This window comes from Dreissena polymorpha, chromosome 12 (genome assembly GCF_020536995.1).
Source record: "Dreissena polymorpha isolate Duluth1 chromosome 12, UMN_Dpol_1.0, whole genome shotgun sequence".
In the NCBI taxonomy this organism is placed as follows: Eukaryota; Metazoa; Mollusca; class Bivalvia; order Myida; family Dreissenidae; genus Dreissena; species Dreissena polymorpha.
This window is the reverse complement of record NC_068366.1, coordinates 27,454,281-27,477,631: the sequence shown is the minus strand read 5'-3', so window position 1 is coordinate 27,477,631 and position 23,351 is coordinate 27,454,281. Positions and strand designations below refer to the sequence as shown.

General features: G+C 39.1%; 1 protein-coding gene across 20 annotated transcripts in view; it reads right to left on the bottom strand.

Moving 5' to 3' along the window:
- Window positions 1-23,351, bottom strand: part of LOC127853741 (cytochrome b-245 heavy chain-like) — a 55,736-nt gene that overhangs the window by 6,698 nt on the left and 25,687 nt on the right. For 19 of the 20 annotated variants that reach the window (XR_008036731.1, XR_008036732.1, XM_052388480.1 and 16 more), the window contains 8 exons: window positions 22,093-22,222; window positions 20,047-20,139; window positions 19,535-19,669; window positions 15,221-15,339; window positions 11,137-11,256; window positions 9,190-9,207; window positions 7,834-8,020; window positions 5,589-5,713 (listed from right to left, as the gene is read on the bottom strand). Coding sequence is in view for 18 of the 20 variants with exons in the window: in XM_052388480.1 (XP_052244440.1) it covers window positions 5,589-5,713; window positions 7,834-8,020; window positions 9,190-9,207; window positions 11,137-11,256; window positions 15,221-15,339; window positions 19,535-19,669; window positions 20,047-20,139; window positions 22,093-22,222 (927 nt within the window). In the remaining 2 variants the exon portion in view is untranslated. The remainder of the gene's footprint in view (window positions 1-5,588; window positions 5,714-7,833; window positions 8,021-9,189; window positions 9,208-11,136; window positions 11,257-15,220; window positions 15,340-19,534; window positions 19,670-20,046; window positions 20,140-22,092; window positions 22,223-23,351) is intronic. The other variant, XM_052388485.1, reaches the window with a different exon arrangement.

Here is a 23,351-nt window from a genome sequence, read left to right as displayed (position 1 = left end):
CTGAAGATTCAACTTACACCAAGTTCATATGCTGTTCAATACATTTGTAAAGTTTTGGCTCGATTATGCACCTCACAAGTAAAAATATTTTTGTTGCAGTTATAAAAAGGGGCCACAAATCCCCCGAAACCTGCTAACCAAAATACGGAGTTGCACATGTTCTCATGCTGGTTAATATGTGTTCACAAAGTTTCAGCCCCTCAAGGGCAAATCTCAAGGACTCCCTGATTAAATGAAAGCATAAACAAGTAATGTAGCATGTCACACGTTGTTCTTAACGAAAATAGATCTGATTTAAATAATAATCATAAAAAACAATGATTGACATGTTGTTGTGTGTGTGTCTTCTTCCACTTGCAACAAGAAGATATGCAAATAACTAGCCCTCTAGGGAAGTGGAAGCTAAATCCTAACATAAGCCCCTGCTACTGGCCATAAGGTCAAGGCAGTTGATTTTAGTAGTAAACAAGCTTTGATCTCAGGGCCTAATGTGAACAATCATAACAAAGGATCACTTTCTACTTACCCCTTGTGATCCAGTGCAATCTTGGGCAGGATGAGATCCCAGTTGGGGCAACCTGTTACTTATCCCTTGTGATCCAGTGCAATTTTGGGCAGGATGAGATCCCAGTTGGGGCAACCTGTTACTTACCCCATGTGATCCAGTGCAATCTTGGGCAGGATGAGATCCTAGTTGGGGTAACCTGTTACTTACCCCTTGTGATCCAATGCAATCTTTGACAGGATGAGACCCCAGTTGGGGCAACCTGTTACTTACCCCTTGTGATCCAGTGCAAATTTGGACAGGATGATGTCTCAGTTGGGGCAACCTGTTACTTACCAGTTGTGATCCAGTGCAATCTTGGGCAGGATGAGATCCCAGTTGGGGAAACCTGTTACTTACCCCATGTGATCCTGTGCAATCTTAAGCAGGATGAGATCCCAGTTGGGGCAACCTGTTACTTTCCCCTTTTGATCAAGTGCAATCTTAAGCTGGATGAGATCCCAGTTGGGGCAACCTGTTACTTACCCTTTGTGATCCAGTGCAATCTAGGGCAGGATGAGATCCCAGTTGGGGCAACCTGTTACTTACCCTTTGTGATCCAGTGCAATCTTGGGCAGGATGAGATCCCAGTTGGGGCAACCTGTTACCCTTTGTGATCTAATGCAATCTTGGTCAGAATGAGATCTCAGTTGGGGGCCTGTTACTAACCCCTTGTGATCCAGTGCAATCTAGGGCAGGATGAGATCCCAGTTGGGGAAACCTGTTACTTACCCCTTGTGATTCTGTGCAATCTTAAGCTGGATGAGATCCCAGTTGGGGCAACCTGTTACTTAACCCATGTGATCCAGTGCAATCTTTAGCAGGATGAGATCCCAGTTGGGGCAACCTGTTACTTACCCCTTGTGATCAAGTGCAATCTTAAGCTGGATGAGATCCCAGTTGGGGCAACCTGTAACTTACCCTTTGTGATCCAGTGCAATCTAGGGCAGGATGAGATCCCAGTTGGGGCAACCTGTTACTTACCCCTTGTGATCCAGTGCAATCTTATTCAGGATAATATTCCCGTTGGGACAACCTGTTACTTACCCCTTGTGTTCCGATGCAATCTTCGGCGGGATGAGACCCCAGTTGGGGCAACCTGTTACTTACCCCTAGTGATCCAGTGCAATCTTGGGCAGGATGAGATCCCAGTTGGGTCAACCTGTTACTTACCCCTTGTGATCCAGTGCAATCTTGGGCAGGATGAGATCCCAGTTGGGGCAACCTGTAACTTACCTCTTGTGATCCAGTGCAATCTGGAGCAGGATGAGATCCCAGTTGAAGCAACCTGTTTCTTACCCCTTGTGATCTAATGCAATCTTGGACAGGATGAGATCTCAGTTAGGGGGCCTGTTACTTACCAGTTGTGATCCAGTGCAATCTTTGGCAGGATGAGATCCCCGTTGGGACAACCTGTTACTTACCCCTTGTGTTCCGATGCAATCTTGGGCGGGATGAGACCCCAGTTGGGGCAACCTGTTACTTACCCCTAGTGATCCAGTGCAATCTTACGCTGGATGAGATCCCAGTTGGGGCAACCTGTAACTTACCCTTTGTGATCCAGTGCAATCTAGGGCAGGATGAGATCCCAGTTGGGGCAACCTGTTACTTACCCCTTGTGATCCAGTGCAATCTTATTCAGGATAATATCCCCGTTGGGACAACCTGTTACTTACCCCTTGTGTTCCGATGCAATCTTCGGCGGGATGAGACCCCAGTTGGGGCAACCTGTTACTTACCCCTAGTGATCCAGTGCAATCTTGGGCAGGATGAGATCCCAGTTGGGTCAACCTGTTACTTACCCCTTGTGATCCAGTGCAATCTTGGGCAGGATGAGATCCCAGTTGGGGCAACCTGTAACTTACCTCTTGTGATCCAGTGCAATCTGGAGCAGGATGAGATCCCAGTTGAAGCAACCTGTTTCTTACCCCTTGTGATCTAATGCAATCTTGGACAGGATGAGATCTCAGTTAGGGGGCCTGTTACTTACCAGTTGTGATCCAGTGCAATCTTTGGCAGGATGAGATCCCCGTTGGGACAACCTGTTACTTACCCCTTGTGTTCCGATGCAATCTTGGGCGGGATGAGACCCCAGTTGGGGCAACCTGTTACTTACCCCTAGTGATCCAATGCAATCTTGATCAGGACTTGTGTTCCGATGCAATCTTGGGCGGGATGAGACCCCAGTTGGGGCAACCTGTTACTTACCCCTAGTGATCCAGTGCAATCTTGGGCAGGATGAGATCCCAGTTGTGGCAACCTGTTACTTACCCCTTGTGATCTAATGCAATCTTGGACAGGACGAGATCTCAGTTGGGGGCCTGTTACTTACCAGTTGTGATCCAGTGCAATCTTGGACAGGATGAGATCCCAGTTGTGGCAACCTGTTACTTACCCCTTGTGATCTAATGCAATCTTGGGCAGGATGAGATCCCAGTTGGGGCAACCTGTTACTTACCCCTTGTGATCTAATGCAATCTTGGGCAGGATGAGATCCCAGTTGGGGCAACCTGTTTCTTTCCCCTTGTGATCTAATGCAATCTTAGGCAGGATGAGATCCCAGTTGGGGAAACCTGTTACTTACCCCTTGTGATCTAATGCAATCTTGGACAGGATGAGATCCCAGTTGTGGCAACCTGTTACCCCTTGTGATCTAATGCAATCTTGGGCAGGATGAGATCCCAGTTGGGGCAACCTGTTTCTTACCCCTTGTGATCCTGTGCAATTTTGTGCAGGATGAGATCCCAGTTGGGGCGACCTGTTACTTACCGCTTGTGATCTAATGCAATCTTAGACAGGATGAGATCCCAGTTGGGGCAACCTGTTACTTACCCCTTGTGATCTAATGCAATCTTGCACAGGATGAGATCTCATTTGGGAGGCCTGTTACTTACCCCTTGTGATAAGGGCAAGAGTAAGCTTGAACCAAAGAAGCAGTAAGAAGTTCCTTCTACGGCACGGTGTCCCACAAGGAGGAGTCCTGTCCCCGACGCTCTTCTTACTCTTCATCAACGATCTTGTGTCTGAATTGCCAAGGGGAGTGAAGGCGGCACTTTATGCTGATGATCTTGTGTTATGGTGCAAAGAAGAGCATGCCACCACAGCCACATACAGAATGCAAGAAGCAATAGACAAACTTACCGCATGGGCTGGAGACTGGTGTGTAATGATCAACAAAGAGAAATCATCCACCACACTATTCACATTGTCATCAAAACAGAAAGCAGGGACGGTGAGAATGGGAGACACTCCTATGACTGAAGCAGACGAGACCACGTACCTGGGAGTCACCTTTGACAAGAGGCAAACGTGGAAGCCACACCTCATGAAAGCAGAAGGAAGGGCCCGAAGAAAACTTGCAATGATGCGAAAGCTTGCGGGAACTACATGGGGGGCAAATGAGCACATACTCAAGACAGTCTATCAAGGCACAGTGAGACCCCAACTAGAGTATAGTTCCCCCACATGGTCTTCCACAGCCAAATCCAATCGCCAAGCTCTGGATAAAATCCAGAACCAAGCTCTGCGCATCATGACAGGAGCAACCAAGTCCACACCAAATGCCTTCATGGAAAAGATAACAGGAATACAACCACTTCAAGAAAGAAGAGATGTCAAAATCCTGCTTCAGACAGAGAAGTATAAATGTCTAACGGATCACCCCATGTCAGCCAGAGTTAAAGGGTACACCAAAAATCGGATCAAGCGTAGCAGCTTTGTACACGAAGCTAAGAAGCTGGACAAGGCCTATGCAACGGATCTGACCATCCCCACCACTCCGCTTGGTCAAGAAGACATCATAGATCCATTACAAAATGACCTGTCAAATGTTGCAGTAAGATCCAGTGTTCCTCACCTACAGCCAGGTAAACAAGAGGATGAGCATATCAGAAAGAGCCTCACACTTGCCATGATCGATGACGAATACCCAAGAGAGGCATGGACTCATGTCTACACAGACGGTTCTGCCACTAGAGCAGTCATAAATGGAGGTGCTGGCATCGTCATTCTGTACCCATCCGGAAAACGAGAAACACATCATGCAGCAACCGGAACACACTGTAGCAACTACAGAGCAGAGACGTTAGCCCTCATGAAGGCAGTGTCAATGATTGAAGACTCGACCGAAGATGTCAACTCGATAGTCTTCTTTACAGATGCCATGTCTGTATTAGAAGCCCTGACCAACAACAAGGTTCCTCAGCTTGCAAATGCCTTACAAAGAATCAGCACCAACCTAAACGTGACCCTCCAGTGGATCCCTGCACACTGTGGAGTGGCCGGAAGTGAAGATGCTGACCAACTGGCAAAACAAGGTGCTCAGTTAGATCAGCCACCTGTGCAAGTAAGCTACAAGGAGAAAGTTACCATCATTAAATCACTTACCCGGCCAAGACAAGAGGCAGATGCATATCATCTCCTAAGCAGGGCAGAGCAAGTGATAATGGTCAGACTCCGATCAGGGCACAACCGACTCAATGCACACATGCATAAAAAATACAGACTGGCCCCGTCACCGACCTGTCCGTGTGGCACAGAAGACCAAACAGCTGAACACATCCTCCAAAGATGTAAACGTCACGACCAGGAGCGAGCTACAAAGTGGCCCCAGGACACAACCCTCCATCAGAAACTTTATTGAGACGTGGATGACCTGAGACGGACCACATCATTTATTGAAGAAACTGGTGTGATCGTGTAGAGCGAACGCCAAGAAGAAGAAGAAGACCCCTTGTGATCCAGTGCAATTTTGGGCAGGATGAGATCCCAGTTGGGGCGACCTGTTACTTACCGCTTGTGATCTAGTGCAATCTTGGACAAGATGAGATCCGAATTGGGGCAACCTGTTACTTACCCTTTATGATCCTGTGCAATCTTGGACAAGATGAGATCCCAATTGGGGCACCCTGTTACTTACCCCTTGTGATCCAGTGCAATCTTGGACAAGATGAGATCCCAATTGGGGCACCCTGTTACTTACCGCTTGTGATCCAGTGCAATCTTGGACAAGATGAGATCCTAATTGGGGCAACCTGTTACTTACCCCTTGCGATCCTGTGCAATCTTGGGCAGGATGAGATCCCAGTTGGGGCGACCAAAGTGCGTCTTCTGATGCAAACCGGTCACCGAGTCATAGACGTCTTCATCATGCTTCACAATGGACTTTGCCTGTAGGCATATGGGACAAGCAAACTGTACACTACACCCGCAAGTTGTAAATAAAGTGCAATATTATGGAATGGAGCAATACAGTGAAAAGAATGTTTGATGTATGTAAGGAATGTATAGAAGTACTGATCCACAAACAATATGCAATTATTTGCTAGGAAAGCAATTACATCTTTGTTATTTTCCAACATCTTAAATGTAAAATTCCCCTGAAGCTATACTAGAACAAGAGGGCCAAGATGGCCCTAGTTTGCTCACCTGAGAGGAGTCGGTTCATTCAATCTTTACCAAACGTCAAACTTGACCTAGATATTGTCCAGACAAACATCCTGGTAAAGTTTCATCATTATTGAACCAAAACTCTGGCATATGGAGTGATTTTGTTTTTGTAAGATTTGACCTGGTGACCTATATTTTGAGTTGACCCCCCTTACCAAACATCACTTTGCTTACAAAAAATAAATATTATGACCAAGATTCATAAAATCTGAAACAAAATTGTGACCTCTAGAGTGTTTACAAAGATTTTGTATAATATAATGAAAATTTGGACAATCTAAAGGCAATAATTATGTAAATATAAAACCAATCTTTTCACCGAGTTTCATGATGATTGGGCAAAAAAAAAGACTTCTAGAGTGTTCACAAGCTTTTTTTACTATATAAATATGAGAAAACTGTCCCCCCCCCTCCGGCAGCCATGTTATTCAACTGACCGGAACCATTTTCAAACTCAACTCTCATATCATTAAAACAAATGTTCTGACCAAATTTCATAAAAATTGGGCCAAAAATGTGACTTCTAGAGTGTTCACATGTTTTCACTATATACATATAGAGAAAAATGCCCCACCCACTGGCGGCCATGTTTTTTCACTGATCTGGACCATTTTCAAACTTGTCCAAAATATCAATAAAACCAATGTTTTGACCAACTTTCATGATGATTGGGCAAAACTTGTGACTTCTAGAGTGTTTACAAGGTTTCTCTATAGCCAAAGAAGGAAAACTGACTCCCCCCCCCCCCCGGCAGCCATATTATTCAACTGACTGGAACCATTTTCGAACTCAACTCTCATATCAAGGAAACAAATGTTCTGACCAAATTTCATGAAAATTGGGCCAAAAATATGACTTCTAGAGTGTTCACATGTTTTCACTATTTACATATATGGAAAAATGCCCCGCCCACTGGCGGCCATGTTTATCACCGATCTGGACCATTTTCAAACTCATCCGATATATCAATAAAACCAATGTTTTGACCAACTTTCATGATAATTGGGCAAAAATTGTGACTTCTAGAGTGTTTACAAGGTTTCTCTATAGCCAAATAAGGAAAACTGCCCCCCCCCCCCGACAGCCATGTAATTCAACTGACCGGAACCATTTTCGAACTCAACTTTCATATCAAGGAAACAAATGTTTTGACCAAATTTCATGAAAATTGGGCCAAAAATGTGACTTCTAGAGTGTTCACATGTTTTTACTATATACATATAGAGAAAAATGCCCCGCCCACTGGCGGCCATGTTTTTTCACTGATCTGGACCATTTTCAAACTTGTCCAAGATATCAATAAAACCAATGTATTGACCAACTTTCATGATGATTGGGCAAAAATTGTGACTTCTAGAGTGTTTGCAAGGTTTCTCTATAGCCAAATAAGGAAAACTGCCCCGCCCACTGGAAGCCATGTTTTTCAACGGACCGACACCACTTTTGAACTCAACCAACATATCATTAAGACAAACATTTTGACAAAGTTACATGAAGATTGGGCATGAAATGTGACTTCTACAATGTTTACAAGTTTTTTTGTTTTTTTTTACCTAGTGACCTAGTTTTTGACCCGGCATGACCCAGTTTCGAACTCGACCGAGATTTCATTGGGACAAAGCTTCTGACCAAGTTTCATGAAGATCGGACAATAAATGTGGCCTCTAGAGTGTTTACAAACAAATGTGGACGGACGGACAACGGAGGGACGGACAGACGACGGACAAAGACCAGTTACAAAAGCTCACTTGAGCAATCAGGTGAGCTAAAAACTTAATACTTGAAGTCCAATACACTAGAAGGTTTTGATAAAATATCGATGTGTCAACCCCTGTGCCTACCATGTTCATGTCCCAGCCACGTGTTAGATACACAAAGTACTTGAGAAAGTCTCTGTGGTCTGCGTCCACCATCTGCTTGTCATAGAAACGCAGCAGGTCATGCATCCACTCAAAGGCATTCATCTCCGCGCAGATCCAGTAGAAATACACGTGCTTCAGCTTCGAGTCTCCCTCCTGCTTCCTGGACCTGCACAGCAATTATTACATAGCAACATTATAATTCTAGGATACTCACTTGGGTCATTATTCAGTTAAAGGTGTTATTACAAGACAGATTACATACCTATGTCGTTATACAACAAGCTAATTCGTTGAATTGATATCCCCCGCAAATATGCTTCTAGACACAAAAGTGTTATATTTGACACTGAAAAAAGCATTTTTTTAAGATACAAAGGGCCATTACACCGTTATTAACAGATGGTGTACAATGCCAGTTGGCGTGCATCATCCTCTTATCCATATATATACTCATACCAAGTTTCAATGAAATCCACCAAAGAACTTCCAAGATATGGCTCCGGACACAAAAGTGCCAGACGGATGACGGAAGGACGGAAAGACGGACGGAAGGACAGACAACGCCAAAACAACATCCCTTCGCCTATGGCGGGAGATAACAAAACAATATCCCTCCGCCTTTTGCGGGGGATAATAAGATGTGATCTCTCAATTGCATGTACTGCTTTTATTTAGCTTAAATATGATAAATCGTTACATGCACGTCAATGTAAATAGATTTCACGTGGAGTTAAGTGTGCAAGTTCACGATTATTTACCTACAAAAAGATCTGTTTGAAAAATATTTTAAGACCTCGTTCCATGCACATACATATACATTTATAGATCAAGTTACAAGAAAAAAAGGTATTATGAAAGAATTTAGACAAAAATTATTTTGTAGTTATTGATGCAGTCTACATCACTAAGATCTAGAGTTAATTGACAGAGTTGTAAAAGCCCCCCATGCTGTGGACAAAAACCCTTGCAGCCCACAACAGATGGGCCCACTAAATATAGTGACAACTTTCATATGAACACATATTGAAGCACTCAACATTGACAATATGTAGAGTTGTTTTGGTAATGAAGTAACACATGCTAGATTATTGTAATTATTGTTTTCAATAATGAAGTGAAGAAGCAGAACATTAAACTTATTCTGCTTTACTTAAAGAAAAGGAACCAATAAACCAGGCACATACATTCCATATTTTCAACAATAAGAAGTATTTTCCATAGCTCTCCAGGAGCCGATTGAGCACATACCACACAAAGCAAATATGTAGAAAGAGTTAGCAGATGTTGCATGGAGCAAGATGGCCCTATTCACAAGAAGGTACATTTTATACCAACCTATCTCGATGCATAAAGCTAATATAGAAACAAATTTATAACATAATTGTGGTTCTGGCATTATCATCTGCCTGACATCATGGTCACCAAGATTTTAAAGACATGGCCTGTTATGATGACTGTGTAGTGTGCCGCACAGTATCAAGACAGGTCATGCCTCACTGCACATCGCTCTTTCATGCTCTAAACAATATCACTCCAGTACAGTAATCTTATCAACAAATAACCAGATGGTAATTGCCAATCCTCAATGCATTGACCACTATGGGTTCATTTTTCAATGGCAAACAATGGCACATTGCTGCAAAGTCCAATCGATATAATTAAAGTCCTTGGCCTACCGGCCTTATACTATCAGAAAGAAAGAGAAAATAGTGTTTTTCCCAGGAGGGCAAAGGGGCATGGCGCATTACTTTCAAAAAGGGCATTTTAGCGCGCAGTTTAGGCAAAAAAGGGCAAAAACGTTCCCTGAATACCTGAATTACGGGGCAACATGTAATCGCATCTGAAGCAGTTGTGGAAAAAATAACATATAAACAAGCACATTAAATGGTAATTGATGTATTTAACTGACTATGATTTATATTAATATATTTACCTTGCAATGTACAGTTCCATGCTGTTTCAATAAACTGTACAGCACCACAAACATAATAAAGCAATATATGCATATGATTCTGATTATACACAGATCCACTAACATATAAATGAAACCATGTTTGTCTTATCCCATTTTCTAACAATAATCTTGCCAGATGTTTAAAATAACATTGCGAGTAAATTGATCGCTAACAATATGCAAACACTCGTTTCCGTGACATACATCCACCAAGTAGATTACAAATAAATACATAATGTTGTTGCTATCTACAACATTTTTATGCATCGTTGATTATCACAGACATTTCATTAATTCCTTCTTAATGTATAATCTCCATCGTTAATTCGATCATTTACGACGTTATTTGCCATTTTTGCCGAGTCGCAATTTAATTCTATATAGCCATGTTGTTCAAATGTCAAATGATGTAAGCGACAGGTGCGCATGGCAATGTTAAATCGTATACGCGATTCACATTTTGTTAAATTAGTATACGTCTCAGTAATTATTCCAATAATTAGATCTATATTTCTTAAAGACGAAATCGATAAAGAATAAATTTGTTTGTGTTTTTAAATGTAATTATGCGTAAAAATATATGTTTTGATATAACTGAATAATGCATGCAATGCACAATTACCACGAGCATAACATCGAGTTTTTCATCAAGTCTCCATAGTAAGTGCGTTTGGTATAACATAGCCTCTGGCATTATCGATTAATACTGACACGGGGTTATTCACGCATGACTAATTTACAGCTTCGGAGCAGTCTTCCTATAAATCGAGCACTGTAATAGATTAAATCTGCTCAAATAATATAGTCGATTAGACGTTGACGTCTCTCGAGTAAATCAAGCACAGTCGGAGCGTCACAGACAATCAAGGACGCTGATTTTGCGCACCAAGTTAGATCGTAAGGCAATAAAGATGTTATCGATAAGGGCGCGTGGCGAAATTTGCCTTTGAAAAGGGCAGCGTGGCGATCCGGGAGGGCGGCGTGGCTTTTCGCCACGCTAAAATGGCCTGGGAAAAACACTAGAAAACTATGTTCATAAGCAGTCTACTGGTGAATTACCGGTATGATCAATTCTTTTATACCTTATGATAAAATATGACATTTCTGCAGTAAAATAACAGCAGTGAAAATAAACAAATTGTTATTTTCAGCGGTGAAAATAACAAATTTTGGGAACTACGTTTTCTATTTTTAGATTACCACTTGTGAAAATATATTTTCTATGATCACTCATGAAATAACAAAGGATCTTAAACTAACATGAACAAATATCCTCTATTTATCACACAAGTGATTGACTAGTTCTTCAGTTGTTGCACTGTACATACCAGACGTGCTTGAGCACTGAAGCAAATGGCGTCACTCCTATACCTGCAGCTACAAATACGTCCACCTCATATGAGAAGATGTCCTCAGTGGCTGTACCAAATGGGCCGTCAACTGCCACCCTGTGTACCAGAATGAGACTGCATGATCACCTTACAGTTCATGAATTATCACTGTAACCAGTCTTGCTCTTCTCTATCTGAGATTAGAAACACATTCAGTGTAACAATTAATAACAAGGAAAGACTCTTCATTACCAGTAAGGTGCTCAAAATACCAATAAATTAATACAAAATAAAATTTTCACAAAAAAGCCATATACTTTTTAAACAAGAGGGCCTGAAAGGCCCAAAGTCGCTCACCTGAGATAAAAAATAATGACCTGTTCTTTGCAGCCCAAGATATCAATGGAACAAATGTTCTAACCAACTATCATGAAGAATAAACAACAAATGGCCCCTTGGCGGCCATGTTTTTTTAACAGACCTGAACCATATTTTAACTCTTCCAAGATATGTCCAAATTTCATGAAGATTGGGAATAAAATGTGTCTTCTAGACTGTTCACAAGTTGTCACTATATACATATAAAGAAAACTGCCCCATTCCCTGGCGGCCATGTTTTTTCACTGATCATGATCATTTTCAAACTCGTCCGAGACATCCACATAACTAATGTTTTGACAAAATTTCATGATGATTAGGCAAAACATGTGACTTCTAGAGTGTTCAAAAGCTTTTTTACTATATAAATATAAGGAAAAAGACCCCCCCCCCTGGCGGCCATGTTTTTTTTACCGATTCAAACCATTATCGAACTCAACTGTCCTATCCAGGTGTGGTAGTGCGGTCTCCGTCGCTAAGGCAAATGAACCAGTCACAGGACGGTTACAAGTTATGTACCTTCGTGAGCACTTATGAAATGCTGAAATTTTTATTTGACGAACTTTTATTTCCGTCAGGATGACTATACTGACTGGTTGCAATTCAATTAACTAAAGGCGTTCAGTCAGGGTCGCCTTAATACACTCAAAGAATTCATTTATAAGTGAAAACCAAGGCAGCTTTAACAAAAATAACTAATTTATATTCCAAGAACTCGGAAAATGAAGAACAATGACAGGAAATTAAGAACAGGTACAAGCCAAGTCTAAAGAATCTAAGTATCGTTACAAAAATGAACAACATAAAGCAAATACCTTAATGAATGTAAAAAGAAGTTCAAAATCTGTCAAAAAAACTGATATAAATATAAGTTACTGTTAGTCTAGAAAGTGCTTCAAAAATCTAGTTTACAAAATAGGTCTAATTTAATCTAAAGAACAATATTTTAAAGATAAGGAAACTTTAAAGGATCAAATGTAAAAATAAGAAAAATTTACTTAAGTTATTGAAATAGAATAGAGTCTTTCTAATTTAGAAAATGCCAAAAAGAAATAATCTAAATAATAAGAATAATTTAGAAAATAATGCCAAAATGTCTTGATGCTAGTGTTAAAAATAATTTAGAGTTTAATTATTTCAAAATTCCAACCTTTTTCAAGAGCTGTTAACTTTTTAAGAAAGCATCAAGAGGTGTTTAAAAACAGCTTATTTTATACAGTTCAGAAGAGATCAATGGCAGAGTAGTCAATTTTCCCTCAGAGCAGTGCATTTATCAATGATCAATATCTTCCCAAATTCCAGAGCAGAACTGACAAGATGTGTTTGAGAAACACAATGTCCCTGTATATGATGTTGACCTCGTAGGATGACCTTGACCTTGACCCTTAACCACTCAAAATGTGCAGCTCCTTGAGATACACATGCATTTCAAATATAAAATTGCTAGCTTCAATATTGCAGAAGTGACATTACATGCGCAATGTTGACCCATATACTTGACCTTGAAGGATGACCTTGACCTTGACCTTTCACCACTCAAAATGTGCAGCTCCATGAGATACACATGCATGCCAAATATCAAGTTGCTATTTTCCATATTGCAAAAGTATTCATAAAATAAGCGATTTGGGCCACATATATTTGACCTCTGACCTTGTAGGATGACCTTGACCTTGACCTTTCACCACTCAAAATGTGCAGCTCCATGAGATACACATGCATGCCAAATATCAAGTTGCTATCTTCAATATTGCAAAAGTATTCATAAAATAAGCGATTTTGGCCACATACATTTGACCTCTGACCTTGAAGGATGACCTTGACCTTTCACCACTCAAAATGTGCAGCTCCATGAGATACACATGCATGCCAAATATCAAGTTGCTATCTTGAATATTGAAATACTGCAAAAGTGTACATTAAATTAGCGATTTTGACCCATATATTTGACCTTTGACCTTGAAGGATGACCTTGACCTTTCACCACTCAAAATGTGCAGCTCCATGAGATACATATGCATGCCAAATATCAAGTTGCTATCTTCAATATTGCAAAAGTTATTGCAAAATGTTAAAGTTGGCGCAAACAGACAGACAGACAGAGAAACAGACAGACCAACAGACAGGGCAAAAACAATATGTCCCCCACTACTATAGTGGGGGGACATAAAAATAGATTACTGAACCAGATTTAATAAGGGAGATAAATACTGCAAATTTCATGAAGATTGAGTAAACTAGAAAGTTAACAAGATTTTTCTATAGCCATAAAAGGAACAAGATGCGTTTGTGAAACACAATGTCCCCCTATATGACGTTTAACTTTGAAAGATGACCTTGACCTTGTGAAGGATGACCTTGACCTTGACCTTTCACCAATTAAAATGTGCAGCTCCATGAGATACACATGCATGCCAAATATCAAGTTGCTATATTCAATATTGCAAAAGTATTCATAAAATAAGCGATTTGGGCCACATATATTTGACCTCTGACCTTGAAGGATGACCTTGACCTTGACCTTTAACCACTCAAAATGTGCAGCTCCATGAGATGCACATGCATGCCAAATATCAAGTTGCTATCTTCAATATTGCAAAAGTATTTATAAAATAAGCTATTTTGGGCCACATATATTTGACCTCTGACCTTGAAGGATGACCTTGACCTTGACCTTTCACCACTCAAAATGTGCAGCTCCATGAGATACACATGCATGCCAAATATCAAGTTCCTATCTTCAATATTGCAAAAGTATTCATAAAATAAGCGATTTTGGCCACATACATTTGACCTCTGACCTTGAAGGATGGCCTTGACCTTGACCTTTCACCACTCAAAATGTGCAGCTTCATGAGATACACATGCATGCCAAATATGAAGATGCTATCTTCAATATAGCAAAAGTTATTGCAAAATGTTAAAGTTGGCGCAAACAGACCAACAGACCAACAGACAGACCAACAGACCAACAGACAGACAGACAGGGCAAAAACAATATGTCCCCCACTACTATAGTGGGGGACATAAAAATGCCCCACCTCTTGGCAGCCATGTTTTTCAAGCCCAGGTTACCATTTTTGAACTCATCCAAGATATCATTGGGACAAATCATCTGAGCAAGTTTCATGAAGATCGGAAAATAAATGTGGCCTCTAGAGTGTTAACAAGGTTTTACTATAGCCATATAAGGAAAAATGCCCTGCCCCCTGGCGGCCATGTTTTTCAACCAACCGACATCATTTTCGAACTCGTCCAAGATATCATTGGGATGAATCTTCTGAGCAAGTTTCATGAGGATCGGACAATAAATGTAGCCTCTAGAGTGTTAACCAGATTTTGCTATAGCCATATAAGGAAAAATGCCCCGCCCCTTGGCAGCCATGTTTTTCAAGCAAACGTAACCATTTTCAAACTCATCCAAGATATCATTGAAACCAATCTTCTGACCAAATTTCGTGAAGATTGGACAATAAATGTGGCCTCTAGATAGTGAACAAGGCAAATGTTGACGTCGCACAATGGACAACGTACAACGGACGACGGACAAAAGGCGATCACAAAAGCTCACCATGAGCGCGTTGTGCTCAGGTGAGCTAAAAACCTATCAATTAAATGATTACACCCTAAAAAAAACGTTCTGTTTTCAATTCCAAATAGCAGATAGAATTGTTAAAGAGTATCAAGGCCTGAGCAACGTTACCTTGGCAGCTTCCATGCCTCTTTGAACTCAATTTCATCTACGTGACACTCCTTGGCAAGAGCGTTGGTCCAGTTACCGACCCGCCGCACATGTACAGAGAAATAATCATCCTCAGGGGCCTGGAGGGTCAAAACAATCCCCTTAGAGAGGCTGGGCAGTCCACAGTACATATATTGGTATCAGTACATATATTGCAGATTAAAAATCAAGCAATTTCGTTGAATTATTATCCACAAAAAAATATCTTTTCTTTACCAATGTGTGTAGAACCCTTAGATAAAACCCTGAAAAGTTAAATCATATAAAAGCAACAAAGGGAAATAACTCATTTCAGAAAGTGTAGGATTATGTTTCTTTTGCATGGAACTTTTCCTAAATAATGTCTATACACCCATGAAATTTCATTTTGAAATCTAGATTAGCATTCAAGATATATTCTATTCACCCATTATCCTATTAGCTTATTACTAATAATGATGGATGAGAGATAGTCAGTATGACTGTGGTATGCATGAGTGAATCAGTGGTGAGATGTTTTAACTAATTGCATAACTTTATGTAAACTGAAATAATATCCATTTGTACTATCTTTCATGGGGGGGGGGGGGGGGGGGGGGATACGTAACCTGAAGCTTACTGGGTTTAAGTGAGGTAAATTGGAACTAACTTCCAAGATGGCGTCATTTTTGTGTTTTTTTGTGAAGGAGAAGCAGAAATTTTTACCCTGTCAGCCACTTTATATTTATATTTATTTCGGCTCTATTTGTGTTTCCCTTGTTTTATTGTTTAAAGATCCTAGACGTTGGGATACAACTTATTGAAGGAAAACAAATCTCTTATCTACTTAGATGTATGCAAATCATTTTCTCGTATAATAAACAATATTGACGCACCAGTACAGAAAAATATCACTTAAATCACCATTATTTAATTTTCCCAATGCCGTTTCATATCTGCTTACTAATTTATTAAAAACAAGAGGTGTGTTTGTCCCCCAATGCGCTGGTTTGATTTTTTTTTTTACCTTTGACCTTGAAGGATGATCTTGACCTTACACCACTCAAAATGTGCAGCTCCATGAGATACACATGCATGCCAAATATCAAGTTGCTACGTTCAATATTGCAAAAGTTAAAGTTTTGGTTAAAGTTTTAATTATTTTTTTTACATTTGACCTTGAAGGATGACCTTGACCTTTCACCACTCAAAATGTGCAGCTCCATGAGAAACACATGCATGCCAAATATCAAGTTGCTACGTTCAATATTGCAAAAGTTATTCCGAAGGTTAAAGTTTTGGTTAAAGTTTTGGGACACACACACTGACACATACAATGACAGACAGGCCAAAAACAATATACCCCCGATCTTTCGATCCGGAGGCATACAAACTGGAGTGGATTGTAGATGTCATTCAGATGCATGCACATATAGGAGCCTAGTTAACAGAATTTTCATTTTATATTTTGAATTTAAAGGTCACATATAACCTTGACCTTTGACCTAGGCAAGGTAGATGCATCAGAGAAAAGACAATGTTACTAAATAAATGAAGCAATATATTTGAAATTTGACCTTAAAGGATGACCTTGACCTTGACTGGAAAAGTTATGAAGAAGGTTAAAGTTTTGGTTAAAGTTAGATGTGTCAGAGAAAAGACAATGTTACTAAATTAATGAAGCCATATATTTGACCTTTGACCTTGAAGGATGACCTTGACCTTTCACCACTCAAAATGTGCAGTTGCATGAGAAACACATGCATGCCAAATATCAAGTTGCTGCATACAATATTGCAAAAGTTATGAAGAAGTTTAAAGTATTGGTTAAAGTTTTGATTTGTTTTATTGACCTTTGACCTTGAAGGATGACTTTGACCTTGACCTTTCACCACTCAAAATGTGCAGCTCCATGAGATACACATGCATGCAAAATATCAAGTTGCTGCGTACAATATTGGAAAAGTTATGAAGAAGGTTAAAGTTTTGGTTAAAGTTTTGGGACACATATATTTGACCTTTGACCTTGAAGGATGATGACCTTGGCCTTGCACCACTCAAAATGTGCAGCTCCATGAGATACACATGCATGCCAAATATCATGTTCAATATTGGAAAAGTCATGAAGAAGGTTAAAGTTTTGGTTAAAGTTAGATGCGTTAGAGAAAAGACAATGTTACTAAATAAATGAAGCCATATATTTGAAATTTGACCTTGAAGGATGACCTTGACCTTGAGTGGAAAGGTTATGCTGCATGAGATACACATGCATGCAAAATGTCAAGTTGCTTTGTTCAATATTGCAAAAGTTATGATGAAGGTTAAAGTTTTGGTTAAAGTTTTGGGACACACACACACAGACACATACAATGACAGACAGGCCAAAAACAATATACCCCTGATTTTTCAATCCCGGGGCATTAAAAAACCCACCTTTTTTGGAACTGACTTCCTTTAAAGCACATTTTGGGACCTGTCTTAAAAATTAATAACAGCTCTTTCCTATGTTTAAGAGCTTGACACGAAAAACCTACCCATGTTTTATAAAGTTTATGTGTACTTTAATATTATAGTTTCATAGCATGTTGTGTGGTGCAATATAAGTATTTTCTCAATCCTATTACCTACTGTAAAATTATAATTATCCTGTACAAAAAATGATGTCGACCAACTGAATCAATACACCTATTTTCAAGAGGATGGGTTGTGGGTGGCTGATGTACAAGATAATAGAATGTTAAATAGCCCTTTTCAGTAACATTTAATTATATTTTGTTATGATAAGTCACCCTTATTCTGATATGAACTTTTTGTTTAACCATTCTTTTACAGTCTTTTCAGATGAGGTAGGCTAGAAGGCAATTATAAGTGCATCTTCCATTGCAGTATATGTAATAAGAATTTCAAATTAGCAAAGGACTGAGATACCATGCCCCATTCATGGACCACATAAGTTTAAATGTAGAATATGCAAGAAAGAGTCCTTAATCAGAGCCGGACAAACCAAACAACAAGGGACAAAATTGTCACAAAACCAGGTTTTAAGTTGAAAAAAGTCTGATAAAGGGAGACAATTCAAAATGTGTAAAATTAACCTTGATTTCAATTCGAAAAAAAACAAGAGATGTGTTCGTCAGAAACACAATGCCCCCCCCCTATTGCGCCACTTTGAAATAAATAAAAAAATATTATTATTTTTTGACCTTGAAGGATGACCTTGACCTTGAACTTCCACCACTCAAAATGTGCAGCTTCATGAGAACGCCGCTTTGAAATTTTTATTTCCTTTTATTTTATTTTTTACCTTTGACCTTGAAGGATGACCTTGACCTTGAACTTCCACCACTCAAAATGTGCAGCTTCATGAGAACGCTGTTTGAATTTTATTTTATTTTTACCTTTGACCTTGAAGGATGACCTTGACCTTGAACTTCCTTGAATCACAAAGTAATGGCCCGGACAAGCTCATTTATGGCCATTTTTGACCTTCAAACTCAAATTGTGACCTTGACCTTGGAGATATCGACGTAAACACACCGTCTAATGATGGTGAACAAATGTGCCAAATGATTTTAAAATCTGACAATGAACGACAAAGTTATGGCCCGGACAAGCTTGTTCCGCCCGCCAGCCCACCAGCCCGCCCGCCAGCCGAAATCACCAATCTAATAACCATTTTTTTCCTTTGGAAAACCTGGTTAAAAACATGTACAATCGTTACATAAACAACTTTTTTTTTTAATTATAACTGATCCACAAGGTACAAATCTAGCATAGGTGATAATTACAAAATATATTGCAACATTAAACAAATAATTATTTTACAAATTTAAGTATAATTGGTAAATGTAATATGATTCACTAACATTGATGGTAATTGGTAGTCAAGAGTGAGGGTATTGGAACTTGTTAGGCTTGAGGGTGCGAGTGAGTTCATAATAAGTGGTTCATTGAACTGAGGATGAATGTAAAGATTGAGAATCATTTGAAGTGAGGGTGAATGTGTGATGTGCACCCACCTTGCTTGTGATGGATGTATTTTATGTAAGGGTAAATAAGATCTGTTTTGGTTATGGTTAATGTGTATAGTATATCAGCAATGTTGAGAATGTTTGCTATGCAACACACAGAGTTGATAGTAAATAAATGTTAAATAACCCAATTTTTTTAAGGTCAATGTGTTTTGTATAACCACTGGGGTGAAATGTGCCCCTACGAGTTGAAGGTGAATGTATGCTATACAATCATTAAGATGAGATGTGAATGTGTGCTTTGTTACCGACAAAGTTGAGGGTGAATGTATGCTATGTAACCCACCGATGTGAGGGTGAAAGGATGCCACTCCAAGTAGGACAGTTTGGGGCAGTGTAGGAAGATGTACTGTCCGGGGGCCATGGTGAACCCCTTCTTCTTCATCTGCAGCTCAAACACGTTGGATGGGTGCTTCACCACCTGCAGTTCAAGACATAAATACAGCTGACACAATCTGCCACATTTATGTAGAAAAGATTCTCCTTGTAAATAAGCTCCTTCTTAAGAACTCCAATTATGTTATTAAAATAACCTCATTTTATGTTGCGCAACATTTTGACAAAATTGTTAGCCCTTAATAAACTATAAAGCTGAACAATCATGCCAGACTTTGTGATAATGTTATATTCAAAGAAAAACAAACACTATGAAACAATCAGTGCTCCTATAAGGTCTGTGTCATGAATATTTATTAACAAGAACGATGCCTTAAAGTCTCTGACAAAAATCTTTAGAAATTCACTTTTACAGCATTCAAGAAGGAGTGCTCTCTATGATAATAGTTAGACTGCAGTTACCTTGGTGATGACAACCTGCTGTCGAGACCGTATGAAGCGTACCAGTCTTTCTAGGAGGTAGAGAGCCAAGGGACCCACCACCCACTGCCAGGTCTGAAACAGAACACTCATTTACACTAGTCTGTAGTTAGAACTTCATCAATAACATAGTGTGACTGCATATTGATATGTTTCTTTGATACCTTACTATAAATAGCAACATATTTTTCTGCATCTTATATGATATGAATTCGAAAGGCTGGATATACATATAAGGTGTACTGATATATTTTATTTAGATAGGTATATTTGGCAGGTGATCAATGTCTTCCTCGTCATCATTTATTCATGGCTGCTTATCCTTGGCATCACCTCTTTTTGGAGATTTGTTAATAAACAAGTTAATCATACTTCCAAGCAGGCACAAAAGACCGGAAGTTTTTTCATAAATAGGAGAGAAATCTAGATGGTGGTAAGTTGAAGATGTTCTTCAACATAAGTCACAAATGAAAGATTGTGCCTCTTTATTGAGCACATTTCCTCACAACAAAATCATTTATGACATCAAATTGTTCTTTCAAACACATTGGCTTCTGGTCTATCTACTAGATATGTTTGCATTTTTTCCATAAGTGATGAAGACTATGCCAAGGAAGTGGCGCTAAGAACAGGAGGTGTTACCAATTAATGTTATATGGAAAAATAGAATGCATTGTTACTGCAGCAACTTGTATATTTTGAAACCATTTAATGTAATCAGTGATTTAATTGGGTGGGATATGCTTTTCACACAGGCAAAATCATCGTTATCCTTTTTAAATTCCAAAATTCCACATTTTAAAAAGGTCCTCATGTTTGCAAATGACTTGTTATTGTATGTAATTTAGTGCTGAATTGCACTATATTGTCTGATTTTTATACTCAGACAAAAAATGTTAAAACTCCATCAAACCTTCTCAGACCTTACTTTTTCCATGGTTTTAATTCTATTTTCAGGTCCATAACTACACCCTGGAAGTATCATCAGCTCATGTATTAATGCATCTCCAAAAAGAGATGATGCCAGTGATTTATGGCAATGTTTGTGGCAACATTATCTGACAGTTTTATACTGAGCACAGGACTTTCCTTAGACTAGAAGTCAAATATAAAGATTACTTGTTGGCTTACATCTCTGAGAGCAAGTTGATTTGACATTTTTATGTCTGCTTCCTTTGTTATAATGACTCTTAAATTGTCAACATGAACATATCATTGAGAAATGTTACACAAGGATCATAATAGGAAATAAAAGAACACACCTCATAAAATATTTTTTTATCAGATATGATTTTTTATCAATTAAAAAGTAAAGACAATGTAACACAAGATAAATCATTTTGGTGTATGATAAATAGAGGATATTTGATGGAGTTGGTGGAATAACGATTTAAATTCAAGAGTAATCATAGAATATTTTTTTTATGAGCACGAGTAAATGAAAATCAATATTTTACCAAATCTAACAAATTTTCTATTCATTTCATGCTTAGAAATGATTATTTGTGTGTGTTTTTTCTGAAATAATGACTTAATAACGTCATGAATTCGATGTCATTTCACAGTATAAAAGTGAACATTATCAATAATATTCACTGTGAATTTTCACTGTTTGAAACACTGAATTATCAGTTTTAATTCACTGATATTTCTCTATAAACAAAAGGAAAGCATAAAATAAATTTTGCTAAATGACTACATTGTTATATAGATTTTTATTGAATCATATATTTTTGTGTTAAGTGTATGTATTTAAAAGGTTACAACACAGATATGATGTGCCATGGGCTCCTATTGCACATCAAAGGGGAAACTGGCTGGTTTTCTGCTGGAGCCATCAGGTCAAAGTGTGCCAATACAGGTCTGTGGCACACCTTTTGTAACCTCTGATTACTAAATAAACAATTGGTTCTCAAATTATCAAATATATTAAAACATGAGTATGCTCACATCAGATAGAAAGAATGATTTCATCAGAAGTCAATAATTCCCAGTACACAGTATGTCAACATGCCTGTCTTGACTTACAGCTGGTGGGCTACCAGCAAACTGGGGTAGGGGACAGCGTATCTCCTGGGTGGAGCCCCACAGATCATAGCGGCTGACACAGTACTCCGGGTCATGGTCTGCCACATTTGTCTGTCTGCGTACCAGCCTTCTACAAACACACATAGACAGGAGATCTGAACATGCAGAATCCAGCATGGAAACTAATTATTACTTTGCATTTACATGAACAGCTTATTTTCCTTAAATATTTTCCTTTAATATTATCAAAGTAAGAGAACAATACCTTACTAACAACACTGACTATTCAAACAACACTGACTATACATGACAAACAACAGTTACAATTGACAAAAAACACTTACTATAAATCAACAACACTTACCTTAAACCAACAACACGTACCTTAAACCAACACATATTCTGTACATAAAACAATTACCCTAAATCAACAACACTTACCTTAAAACAACAACACATACCCTAAACCAACACATACCGTGTACATACAACAATTACACTAAATCAACAACACTTACACTAAACCAACAACACATTACCTATACCTACAACATATACCCTTAAACAACAACACTACCATAAACCAACAAAACATACCCTAAACCAACAACACATACCCTTAACAAACAACACTACCTTAAACCAAAAACACATACCCTTAACAAACAACACTTACCCTAAACCAACAACACATTCCCTAAACTAACAAGACTTACCCTTAACCAACAACACATACCCTGAACCAACAACAATTACCCTTAACCAACAACACTACCTTAAACCAAAAACACATACCCTTAACCAACAACACTTACCCTAAACCAACAACACTTACCCTAAACTAACAACACTTACCCTTAACCAACAACACATACCCTAAACTAACAACACTACCCTTGACCAACAACACATAACCTAAACTAACAACACTACTGTTGACCAACAACACATACCCTAAACCAAAAAAACTACCCTAAACCAACAACACTACCCTTGACCAACAACACATACCCTAAACCAACAACACTACCCTAAACCAACAACATTTATCCTAAACCAACAACACTTACCCTTAACCAACAACACTTACCCTAAACCAACAGCACTTACCCTAAACCAACAACACATTACCCATACCAACAACATTTACCCTTAACCAACAACACTTACCCTAAACCAACAACACTTACCCTAAACCAACAAAACATACCCTAAGCCAACAGCATATACCCATAACAAACAACACTACCCTAAACCAA